The sequence below is a fragment of the Equus przewalskii genome, chromosome X (genome assembly GCF_037783145.1).
Source record: "Equus przewalskii isolate Varuska chromosome X, EquPr2, whole genome shotgun sequence".
Lineage (NCBI taxonomy): Eukaryota > Metazoa > Chordata > Mammalia > Perissodactyla > Equidae > Equus > Equus przewalskii.
The window spans coordinates 44237156-44250122 of NC_091863.1; the positions used below are offsets into that span (position 1 = coordinate 44237156).

At 50.1% G+C, this 12967-nt stretch overlaps 1 protein-coding gene across 1 annotated transcript; it reads right to left on the reverse strand.

The window, feature by feature from the left end:
- Positions 1-4767: 4767 nt before the first annotated feature.
- On the reverse strand, positions 4768-12162 carry TSPYL2 (TSPY like 2). Its single transcript, XM_070605978.1, has 7 exons — positions 11065-12162; positions 9636-9713; positions 9401-9512; positions 9172-9317; positions 8946-9043; positions 7810-8636; positions 4768-5462 (listed from the first exon to the last, which is right to left on the reverse strand). Exons 1-7 carry the CDS (start codon positions 11845-11847, stop codon positions 5314-5316), a joined length of 2193 nt encoding a protein of 730 aa, XP_070462079.1. The 5' UTR covers positions 11848-12162; the 3' UTR covers positions 4768-5313.
- Positions 12163-12967: the final 805 nt, after the last annotated feature.

A 12967-nucleotide genomic window follows, 5' to 3' on the forward strand; every position in this document is an offset into this window, starting at 1 on the left:
TCTACCCCCCACCTGCAGGGATTTCTGAGCCAGGTTTCTTTCGCTCAATGTGAGTGTAGTTCCTAATTTCATCCATGGAGGATGAGGTGGTTATGGGGGTCTGACCAGTCACCCACCAGTGCCTGCTACTTACTAAGACATTGGTAAAGTGACAGCCTTCCTAGGAGCCTCAGTTTAATCATCTGTGAAACGGGAAGATAATTTAAAAATCTTTCCTGACAATGTCATTGTGAGGAGTAAATGAGAGAATATAAATTAATTGCCTAGAGCATAAATGGTTAAGGTTTCCCCTCCTACTTCTTGCCTTTCCCATTGTCTCAGACTGAGGGAACTATGGCCTAGAGAGGCAAACTGATTGGCTTGAGGTCACACAGCAATAAGGCCCAGAATAAAACCCAGGCTTCTGTCCTCCAAATGAAAGATGTTTAAGAAGGAAGGAAAGGGGCCACCGGTGGCGCAGCGGTTAAGTGCACACGTTCTGCTTCCGTGGCCCGGGGTTCGCCAGTTTGGATCCAGGGTGTGGACATGGCACGGTGTGGCAAGCCATGCTGTAGTAGGCGTCCCACATATAACATAGAGGAAGATGGGCATGGATGTTAGCTCAGGGCCAGCCTTCCTCAGAAAAAAGAGGAGGATTAACAGATATTAGCTCAGGGCAAATCTTCCTCAGGGGGGAAAAAAAAGAAGAAGGAAGAGACACGAAGGTCCTTCCTATTATCAGGGGTTCTTAATTTGGGTTCACAGAACTCCAATCCAGCAATCCAGTCAGAGGACAGGGTTTGGAGGGGTCCATGAATTTGAATGGGAAAAAAATTACATCTTTGGGGCCAGCCTGGTGGCTGAGTGATTAAGTTTGCCACTCTGCTTCGGCGGCCCAGGGTTTCACCGGGTTGGATTCTGGGTACGGACATGGCACCAGCTGTCAGGCCGTGCTGAGGCAGCATCCCACATAGCACAACCAGAAGGACCCACAACTAGAATATACAACTATGTGCTAGGGGGCTTTGGGAAGAAGAAGAAGAAGAAGAAGAAAGAAGATTGGCAATAGACGTTAGCTCAAATAAAAAAAAAATTACATCCTTATTTTCACTCTCCTCTAATTGAAATTTAGCATTTTTTTTCAGTAAAGAATGTAACCAACCATAGTAGTAGTAGTACCTGTGACTCTGTCACCAATAGAAATCACAGAGATTTTCATATCACATTATAGATGTTGCAGATCTCTTGAAATATCATGTAATCTCATCTCTATTTTAAAATCATGATAGTCATTAGACCCCCCCATTAGATCTTATGATTTAATGGATTAGCCTGGAGCACATATATTACTGTAGCACATATTTGCTTTTTCGATATTTTAATAACTATATTTCAGTATAATCAGTTTCTTTTGTAACTCTAGGTATTTTATTTTATGCATTTAAAAGATATTTTCTGAGAAAAGGTCTATAGCCTTCACCAGATCGCCAAACAGGTCCATCGACAAAAAATGTTAAGAACATTTGTCTTAAACTCTGGGCTCGAACAGGACAAAGACTTGGTCTATCATGTTTCCTTGTTGTATCCCTATCACCCAGTTTAGTATCAGGCACAGAGTAGGTGCTCAATAAATGTTTGCTGAATGAATAATAGGCTTTCTCTCTAACCATCCTCCACACCTCCAACCGAGGGAGCCAGTGCTGGCCTTTTTAGTCACCTAAGAAAGAGGGATATTCCTGAATCTAGTTTTGCCTCTACTAGTCTGCTTTTGTTCACAGAAGTGGGTGGTACTGTAAAGGTCTGGCCCCAGGAGATCCTGGGAACCTCACCCCCAGGAGCAGTGTCCTCTGCTGCAGAGGACTGCGTGAAGGATACAAAGACAAGAAGCTTCAGCATGGGAACAGGCCCTAGGGCATATTGGGTCCACGGCTCCTCATCCTCCTCTTGGTTTCTGTTTAGGATCCCAGCAAATGGGGCCCATCTTCTCTGGTCTTCAGCAAAGAGTATATTTTGGAGTTGGATGTGACCTTAAAGACCTTCCAGAACAGCCCTCCCTTTTGGAGGCCCAGAACAGGAAGGAGCTGAAGCCAGACCACACACTGAGGAAAGAGGGAACAGGGAACAAGATGTCACTCTAGGCGAAGAATATCCTCTCCTCTCATGCCTCAACCCAGGACGTGAGCACCCTGGCCAACTATATGAGAATTCAATAATTGGCTCCTAACAGTGTCCCTGAAGCCAGAGGCTCTCTCTGACAGGATGGGTGAAGAAGAGCCTCAAATGCCACGATGAAGGGTTGGGGATTTGATTAGGGGACAGAGAGGAATCAGGGAAGATCATGCTGAAGGCCAGGCTTCAGAGGTCTGCTTCAAGGCTAGACTCTATCTTGGGATCTTAGGCAGGTTGCTTCCCCTAAGCTGACCCCCCAGCACGATTAGCCAAAGTTTGCAGATGGGAAAACTGAGGCCTTCTAGAGAGGGTGAGGGAGTCAGGTTGTGAGACGGAGCAGAGAGAGGCAAGCGTATCCAGGCCACCTGTCTCTCAGACTGGCTGTGATCTTCTTGCCAAGCTGACCTCTTCCTGGCCCACTCCAGGCCCTTAGCCGCTGCTGCTCCCCACCCCCTCCCCCGCTCCACGTCACCACATGCTCAATGGGACTGGCTCCTCATATTGCACATAGGTTTCTCTTTCCTCTGCACAAGATGCCTTGACTCAGGATCCTCTCAGCCCTGGCCCTGAGGCAAGATGTTCCCTTTTCTGGGCCAGAGTCCCCTCTACTCACTTCTGACAGTGCGGTCCCAGGTCAGAACCAGAGGCATCCAAGCCTCCATGTTTTCCCCAAAACGTTTATCAGAATCATGGAGTATGTCCAAGATCTGGTATCCCAACCATTTCACAGAGGAGGCCCGGACAGGGAAGGGGCCTTGCCAAAGGTCCCACAGGAACCTGGTAGTCATCCCTGACTTCTCTCAATCCCTCTTTTCCTGTATCTAAAGCCTATCGATTCCAGCACCTTAAAAGCTCTCATAGAATAGACACATTTTTCATGCAGGAGAATTCCAATTAATTTATGTAGCTGCCTCCCCCTCAAAGAGATGAAGCATAACTCCCCACTCCCTAAGCATGGGCTACGCTTACTGGCTTCCTTCCGAAAGAATACAGTATGGAAAGGGGGGGCGGAAGGAGTCATTTTACAGTGGAGAAACCTGACATACACTACCTCAGCCAGGTGATCAAGGTTAAGATCAACAGTGAGAAGGCATACTGATAGCATATACCCTTGATATGATGCAATGAGAATGGTACTTTAATTTGTGTCTTCCTTCCCCAAACCCATAACCCCAGTCTAATCATGAGAAAAACATCAGACAAATCCCAACTGAGGGACATTCTACAAAATACCTGACCAGTACTCCTCAAATGTTGATGATTCCAGGTCATCAAAAACAAGGAAAAGCCTGAGAAACTGTCATAGCCAAGAGGAGCATATGAAGACATGATGACTAAATCTAATGTGGTATCCTGGCTGGCATCCTGGAACAGAAAAAGGACATTAGGTAAAAACTAAGGAAATCTGACTAAACTATGGACTTTAGTTAATAATACTGTTTTGATATTGGTTCATTGTGACATGTACCATACTAATGTAAGATGTTAACAATAGAGGAAACTGGCTGTGGGGCATACAGGAACTGTCTGTATTATCTTCGCAATAATTCCGTAAATCTAAACTTCTAAAGTAAAAAAAAATTATTTTAAAAAACTTCCCATATCCGCCCCCATCACGCCATTCTCACCTGAAGTATATAGCTCAACTTCCTCACGGCTCTCCCTTCCTCCAATCCATTCTCCTGGCAGCCAGCAGAGGGCATTCTCTAAAACGCAAATCAAACCGTGTCTGAAGGTTTCCAGCAAAATAAGGGCGTTGGGTAGAAAGTTCGGGAGCTATATTGCAGAAGGCCCACCTGGATGTGTGCATAAGTTATCGTTATGATCCAGAAAGAATCTGGGAGGTATTTCTGGTATCCGTTGAAATAAAGTTACTGTATCCAAAATTTAAAACAACCCGGCCTTTCCAAGGTCTCCCAGATAAAACCTGCCTTTCAGTCACGCCAACTCCCGACCACCCCCTCATCACATAGCTACATATAGCAATTTCCCTTGGCTTTTCCCTTATCTCTATGCAAACTCCTTGGCCTGGGCATTTTTTCTTGCTTTCTCCCCCAGGCCCAGCTCCAGGGACCCTGCAACCGCCCCCCCTCACCCCGCCCCGAGACGAGAGAGCACTCCTGCATTATTGGGTTGTGACGTCCGGCCGATATTTCTTTCTACTACATGCGAACGAGAAAAATTGATTCCTCAGGCTCCCCCCACGCCCAGCTCACACTAGGTCCGCGGAAAGGTTTGACGCACGATAAATAAAAAGATGAATCACTGAATAAATGGATGTTCTAGGGCGCAAGGCGTTTCTGTGAGCGAGAAGGGAAGGCGTGGGAAGCTGTCTACTACCTGGCTGGGTCCACTGCCGGGCCGGGAGAGGGAGGGGCTTCCTGAGCCTCGCCCTGCCATTGGCCAGGAAGGTCCGCATTGGGCTGAACCAACACCTCTGCCGCCCCGCGGAGCTGGCTCCCAGCCAGCCGCACCCCCCCCCCCTCCACCGCCCGCCCCCTTAACTACCACCTTGCAGGCCAGCGCGTATACCAGGCGGCTACATGCGGGCTTGTGGGAAGGAAGACTGGCTGCTGGGGATGGCGCACCGGACGGGAGAAAAAGACTCGAAAGCAGTACTTTGATTTTGCTCAGAATTTTATTAGGATTACCAGGGTTCACAGGGAACGAGGCGGGGCTTCTGGGGGAGGGGAACAGGAATACCGCAATGGGGAAGCGGCCTTGCATAGACACCGAGGCGGCCTAGCGGGCACAGCGGGGAAAGGCGAGGGATGGAGGGGAAAGAAAAGACTTGGGAGAACAGGGTGGCAGCAGAGCCCCCCAAGGCCACAGTAGCCCTCCCTGCTTCGGGATCAAGGGTGTCCACTCCATACAGCACGAGGGGGGTGGATAGAGAGGCCCTGACCAAGGCATCACAATAAATACGTTTAGCAGCACACAGAAGCCTGCGGGGGAGGAGGGCCAAAAGGGAGGGGGAACCTCCTTTCCCTCCCCCCAAAATAAGAACTCTACAATTACTAACCCATAAAAATAAACTTTAAACCCGTGTAAGAAGTCGTCAGCCCCCAGAAGTGCAATGTGGGGCCGCACGGCCCTAGCTGAGGGGGAGGGCAAATGGGGTAGGGGGAGAAGGATACAGAGGAAGCCCCCGCAAGGGGGAGACTTTTATCCGGTTTTGCCCCTCTTCCCCGGGTTGGCCCAAGCGTTTTGGACCTGAAGCACCTCCTCCATGTAGGAGTCTTCAGAGTGTTCCCCTCCTTCTGAATCTTCGATTCCTTCCTCGTCATCGCTGTCCTCACCTTGTTGCTGGCTGCCTGCACAGGGGAGAAAGGCAAAAATGGAGGAAGGTGGTTAGATGGGTAAGTAGATGTCACTCTTAGCAGGGAACAAAGCCCAGAGCCAGGGCTTTTGGGGGCCTGGGACCACTCACCAAGCGCCTCTGCTTGAAACAAGTGTGTGTGTGTCTGTGTGTGTGTGTACTCAAGGAAGCCCAGAGGGGAAACAGGAGGGAAGCAGGAAGGCAGGGTGGGTTTCCTGCCTCTGCCCTATCAAAATTGATACATGTCTGAAAGTAGCTTTTTCTCTTCCTGTATGCATCAGTGTGTGTCTCGTCCTGAGTTCCGATCTCAGCTGAATAAACCTATTCATCCCGAGGCAGCTCCCTTGCTCCTTCTCCCCAGTTTGATCCAAACAGGCCCCAGTCTGTCTTCTTCAGCCCAATTCCCCACCCCCACTCCCACCCTAACGTTGGGCAGATAACTCTGTCTCCCCTTCTCTGAAAGAAGATATGCCATCCTGTGGGAGGGGGTGGGGCTGGCAACTCCTTCAGTTTCCCTACCCTACCTGAAAATGTGTCTAGATTGAGTCTACTCACTCATTCAATGTCTCCTTCCTCAGTGCCTTGCTCTTTTCCTCAATGGAAGGGACCATTTGCCAGGTACCCCATGGTCAAAATCTCCAGGATTGGTTGGTCTTTCTGCTCCTTCCACCTCCCCCAGGGGCCTGCGTCTCCTCCGTTTGCCTGCCTAAGCTAGACTCAAACATCTCCCTTGCCTGCCCTCTGCCATCCCGTTCGTTCCTGGCCAAGGTTTGACCCTATTAACTTATCCCCTGCTTATTCCCTCCCCCCACCCCACTGTGGTCTGGCTCTGCCCCTACCAATCCATTGAAACTACTCTTGCCAAGGTCACAGATGATCTATTCAGCCCCAAATCCAAGGGACACATCCTAGTCATCATTTTACTTGACCTTTGAGCAGCACTGGACACTGCTGACAATCCCCTCCTTCTTAGAACATTCCATGACCTGGTTCTCCTCCTAACTCTACCCTCTCAGAGCTTCAGTTTTCTCATCTATAAAACGGGGATAATAGTACCTACCTCATAAGAGTTGCTGTGAGGATTAAATGAATTAAAACAAGTAATTTACTTAGAATAGTGCCTGGCACATAGTAACCACTTCATTAATGTTAATTGGACTTGGATACAATAATGTTAATTTGCCCCAGAATCCAAGGCTAGGACTCTGCTCTGGCTTGTTACCCCCCTTTCTTGACAACTTCTGACTTCTCAGACATAGAACCAACCACCTGCCCCTGGGCCACCTGTGCCTTATGTCCAACAAGCCCTTCTAACTCTGTGTGCCTCCCTACATCCCATCAGTCCCACCAATAAGTAGTTCCCCATCCCAGGAAATGGCACCTCCTTTTGCCAGTCATCCAAGCCAGAAGGAAACCTGGGAGCTCCCTTAAATACTACATTCTCCCTCAAACACCCACGTGCAACCCTTCCTCAGCGTTTCCCAAAACGCTCTTTGGTGAACAGTGAACAATGGTTTCTGTGGTCAAGAAGTTTGGGAAATGCTGGGTTCCACAAAGTTTAAATAGGTTTCTTACAGCAGAGCTTCTTAGAGCCTTAAGGTGCTAATGTACGTGTAATTCCACATGAAGATGGTATTATTGTATGCAGTATTTCCCCAACATATTTGACCACTGAACCTTTCAGTGGGAAGCAGTTTTCAGAACTAGTAAAGGGTCCTCAGAAGACAATTTGGGAAACTCTGTCCACATATTATGCATTTTCACCCTTCCAGGCCCTTGTTCATGTGATCCCTTCCATGAGAATGCCCATAATGCTTTTTAACATGAATGCAACCTCCAACTCAAATGTCACTTCCTTTCTCTAGTTCTCCCCTTCCCCACTCTTAAGGTAGAATTAGCTGCTCCCTCCTCTGCGTTCACACAGCACACTGTTCATTTCACCCTCAGTTCCCCAAACAAGCCTGGGAGTTCCCAGAAGGCCAGGGCTGGGTACAGAGTGTGCTGAATTGCAATGTGTTTGCCACTTTTTTCCCTGTCTCTCCGAGTGAACGTGTCCTTAGTTTTCCACCCACTGCCTCCTATCTCTTCTCCCTTCTTCATATTTGTCTTTTGCTTTGTTACAACCTATCTACCCATCACCTACAACTGAAATTTGTATCTTTGGTTTTATTACATTTGTAAGTTAAATGTTCCCTGGCCTTGCTTTGTTTAAAAACTTGCACAGAATGCTTTTTTCTTTTCTCCACATGAGCAGATTGTGCTCAAGCTTTGATACCCTGACCCTGGCCAGCTTTTCTCTGAGAGAAGAGAAAAGAGGGAAGATAAGAGGGACTCTAGCTTACCCTCCTCACTGCCCTCCTCTTCTTCCTCCACCGACGATTCTTCTTCGGAGATGCTCTCTACCTCATCCTCATAGTCATCCTGGTTGTTGCTGTTATCCTGATCTGTGTTAGGGTGTTCAATGTTATTCCTGTAGTCTTCAATGTCTCTGTCGTCATCATCGCTGCCTTCATTGTCACCTTCATTGCCATCATCATCACTGCCTTCGTTGTCACCTTCGTTGCCATCATTATCTTCATAATCACTGCCCTCATTGTCTCCTTCGTTGTCACTGTCACTGCTGTCCTGGTTGTTGCCATTGCTGCCATGATTGCCACCTTTGGGGTTCTCATCATCACCATTGGGGTTCTTGTTGTCACCATCAGCATTCTTATCACTGTCGTCAGTGTTCTCTTCATTGTCATCAGTGTTGTTGTTGTCTTCAGGGTTCTCACTGTTGTCATTGGAATTCTCGTTGTTGTCGTCAGGATTCTCGTTGTTGTCATCGGCACTCTCATTGTTGTCAGTGGTCTCGTCATCAGTGCTCTCATTGTTATCAGTGGTTTCGTTGTCATCGGGGCTCTCACTGTTGTTGATAGTCTCATTGTCGGGGCTCTCATTGTGGTCAGGGCTCTCGCTGTCACAGAGGCTCTCGCTGATGTCAGTTATCTCATTGTCAGTGGTCTCAAAGCAGTCAGTGGTCTCCATGAAGTCAGAGATCTTGATGTCATGAATGGTCTCACTGTCAGTGATACCATCACTGTCTGAGGTCTCGCTGATAATGTCTTCCATTGCGTGATAGTCATCAGAGTCTTCCACAATCACCACCTCACATTCGTCCCTGTTTTTACTGTGGAGAAGGCTGGGGTTGAGTATAGGGTTGGTGGGAGGTGGTGTACCCAGGACAGACACTGAAAGGTGGTAAGTAACTGGGGAGGCAGTAGGCTATAAGGGCTCCCAGGGATGAGGTGGGGACAGTCCCATTTCTGCCTGACTGCATAACCTCACACCCCATTTCTGGGCATCACTCCCCACTTGTAAAACATATCGAAGTGGATTATCTCAAAGGTCCCTTTGGCTCTATAAATCCTGCGTGACACTAGCATAGTCTTTGCCCCATCTATAACAAACCACCTCTCAGCCACCAATCCCCCATCACCTTTCTTCCTTTTCTTGCTTCTTTCTGTTTGCCCTGTAGCCTCCTTCTCCCATCATGTAGTAGCGCAGAGGGTTAACCCACAGGTCATTCTTGATAATCTATTGAAAAAGAGGGGAAAAGGGAGAACAGAGCTATGAGTACAAGTCCCAGAGCTTACTCCCAATTCCACAGGCACCCTAGCAGAGGCAAGCCTAGCAAGGCCTTCTCTGACTGGGAGGGGCCCCACCTCAGCAATCCTGTCGGCCTCTGGGAGGCTGTGCTTTGAAAACCAGCTAAAGAAGCTGTGGCTGGTGTCCTGGTTCCTGTGCCTGTGGGCCTGGGGTTCCTGGCCCCGGTGCCAGCGGATTGGGGTGGAGTGAGACACCAGCCGGCCTGTGGGGAAAGGAGGCTATGGAGAGGGCACTGGGCAAGGATACACGAGGGACCCATGGATTTGCCCTGAGACTGACTCTTACCCGAGCGGTTGCGTTGGAACTCCTTGACAATCACCATGTTTGTGAAGTAGGGGTTTGTCTGGAAGTACAGCTTCATTTTGTAGCCCATGGAGATATGTCTGAGATCCTGTACCTGCTCAGGGTGGGGATAATGGTGGAATCCCCACAACGCCCTGGACCCTCCCACCCCGGCCCCTCACCTCCAAAGATTGAATTCCTTGCCCAGTCCTAGTGAAAAATATCTCTTTGGCCTGACCTGCAGATTGGTCAAGTAGCGGAAAATGTCTTCATCACGTTGGTTGATCAAGATTGAAATTTTGGGGTGGTTGAAGAACTGATGGAGGGAGCAGTTTAGGTCAAGGAGTGACTGTTCAATGAGAGAAGGAGGGAGGGGAGGCCAGGCAGGGCAGAGCAAAAGAGAGGCTGGAGCAGAATTTTTTCTGTGTTCATGTGATGTGTGTGGAGCAAGTGGGTCATGAGACATAACCAGTACTTTTATTCCCTTGACACTGTGTATGTGGTAGGAGCCTGTGTTTATGCAATGTTAAACCTGTGTTAGATGGCCTTGGCATGGTTCATATGTGCTGTCTGTCTGGGTGCTGAGAGTCTATGTCCATGTGACATTGTGTCGTCGGGTGCTGAGGGTTTGTGTTCACGAGACATTGTGTGTCTGGGGGCCAAAGGCCTGTGTACAAGTGATGCTGTCTCTGTTTGCTGAGGGCCTGTAGTCACATGATGTCGTATATTTGGGTGTTATGGGTCTGTGTCCACATGATGTTGTGTGTCTGGGTCTGAGTGTTTGTGTCCAAGTGATGCTGTGTCTGGGTGCGGCGGGCCAATAGTCACACGATGCTGTATGTCTGCACACTGAGTACCTGTGGCCACATAATACTGTATTTGGGTGCTGAAGTCTTGTGTCCACATGAACTGTGTGCCGGGGTGCTGAGGGCCTGTGATCATGTGATACTTTGAGAGTGCCAAGGGTCTGTATCCATGTAATTCTGCTAGGATGTTAAATTCATGTGTTCCTAACATGTTGTATGTACGTATGTGTGTCCCCCAGAGATGAGCTTATCAACAGTGATTCTTCTCACTCTCCCCTTTCCTTCATTTAACTCCTCGATCTCCATTCCTAGGTACTCCTTCTGATCCTTCAGAGGCTCCAGCCCCTTTCTAGCCCTCTTCTCTCCAGCCAGGACTGGAGTCTCCCTAGTATCTAAGCAGAGACCTAGCCTTGCAGAGCCATGTGTGACTTAGGAACCATTTCTGAGCAATTTCTCTGCTGTGCGCCCTTCCCTTCCCTCTTTACTGTCTCTGAGTCAGTTTATCTTCTGTGTGCCCCTCCCCTCCTTTCACCACCTCTGGTCCAATTTTTCTGCTGTATGCTCCTCTACTACCCTCCCCCTTTCACCGTCTGTGATCTATTTTTTTATGTTATGCTCCTCCTCTCTCTGCTTACCCATCTGTGGTCCAGGTTTTATGCTGTGTGCCCCCCTCCCCCCTTCACCATCTCTAGTCCAGCTTCTGTGCTGTTTTGCCCCCCTCCTCCCATCCCCCCTCCATCAAACTTAGCCTTCTTCCAACAGGGGCCCGCCCCCACACCCTTTCAACCTATCTGTCCCTCCCCCACTTCCCTCCATTTCTGTCATGGGCTGCTGGCCCATGAGTATAGATGACAAGGATACTGCTTTGACCCAGAAGCCTGGGATATGCTGGATGATGAGGTCTCTGCGCTCCAGGAAGGGTCTTCGCATCTGGATGAATTTGCGCTTCAGACGGAGGAAGGCCTTGCCCGCCTTGATGTTCACCGCCTCCAGATCCAGTTGAATGTTTTCCAGTGCCTGTAGGATGTAGTCTATCTTCTCGGCATTATTCTCTTTGCTTTCCTTCTTCACCTTCCTCTGCTTCCTCTTCTTCCTCCTCCTCTTCCTCACACTTTCCTTTTCATCCTCATCGTCGTCTTCCACTATGATGACCGCCTCTTCCTTCCCCTTGGGACCGGCTAACCTCTGGTACCCCCGCCCCTCTGCGCTACAGGTTTCTAGGGCCTTCTCTCCAGCAAAGCTGCTGGGCTCCATAACCTGAAAGTCAATTCCCAGGCTTCCCCCAAAAGCCTCCGAAGGAGAGAGTGCTTCCAGGCTCTCCGTGGGAGGGGGCGCCTCCCCATACCCTGACTCGATCCCAGGCTCCCAGCCCGGACCCCCAGTACCCAGGGTGAAGTACGCGCGGATCCCTCCCTCCTCCAGAATGACATAGGGCGGCGGCGGGGGCAGAGTGGGGCCCAGTCCCACCCCCCTCATGTCAACCAGCACCTGTGCGGCCTCGGTTTCTTCCCGGAGCCTTGGACGCTGCTGAGGGGGAGGCAGGGGCAGTCGCAGGAGCGGCGGCGGCTGCAGGTCGTGTTGAGGGGACTCGGAGCTACTCAGGCGGCGGGCCTTGGAAGGAGGCCCCTCATCCGGGTGGTCCATGGTGACCGGGCTCACGCAGCTTAGGGGATCGCGCTCGCCCCTTCGCTCTCAGCCGGGCCGCCGCTGCCTGCCACACCTGCAGCGCAGCCGCCGCGCCTCAGGCGCCCAGCTCTCCGCACAGCCTCGCTCTGGCGCTCCCTCCTCCAGCGCCTGCCCTACTCCCTCCGCGCCAAGCGCCCGGCCCTCCCTCTCCCTCGCGGACTGGGCCCCTTCCGCCTCGCCATTGGCTGCCGGCCGCCGCGGCGCCGCTCGCGCTCCCTCGACCTCTGCCCGCTCTCACGCAATCCGCTTGCCAACACCGCACCTCATCACTTTCCTATTGGCTCCCCTCGTGCCCGCCAGTCATCGGGCTGACTCGCCCAGTGACGCGAGGGAAACTGCAGGGCGATTGGCTGCGAGGGAAGCTAAGGGGAAGAAGACCCTTCCAACGTTTTATCCAATGGGGAAAGTACCAGTGGTTCTGAAGACCAAAAAACAAACGCAAGCTCTGAGCAGGATGTGCTCAAATAAAATTGGGAGAGCCTCGCTGCCGCTCTCCCCTTCTTCTCCCCTCCCCTCCGCAACTACGTGCTGCTTAAATCTGCCCCTTCTCCTATCCCCGGGTTTTGCCCTGCTGCGACCTCTGATATGGCCTCTCGGGACTCAGGTTGCCCTAAACGAGCCTGGAATTTAGAAACCTAGAGCCTTTGGTTTGGGGCCAGCTTTTGACGTGGCGTTTTCCGTCTCTGCAAAATGGCTCTAGAAATAATCACACAAAAAAAACTAACTTTCCGTCCGTTATTTCAATGATTGTGATTTCAGTTCATCTGCTAGATTTTTCTAGGACTTCATATCTCCTCATCTCCTCAATACTTCATCCCATCCTTTCCTCCCCCTTTCCCCAGTGTATCCTGTTTTGAATTGTATTTTAGATTTTTTTGGCCAGATGGATGGTCTCTTGTGAGGCATGGTAGTGGGGTTCTGGCTTTGGTCTGGGATTCACATTAAGAGCTTCTCACTTTGTAACCCTAACCAAATCAGTGCCTCTCTGAGCTTCAGTTTCCTCTCCTCTAAATTAGGCGTCCCTAAAGAGACATGCAGGAAACTACCCATTGCGGCCTTGTTGTGGTAGCCGAGAATT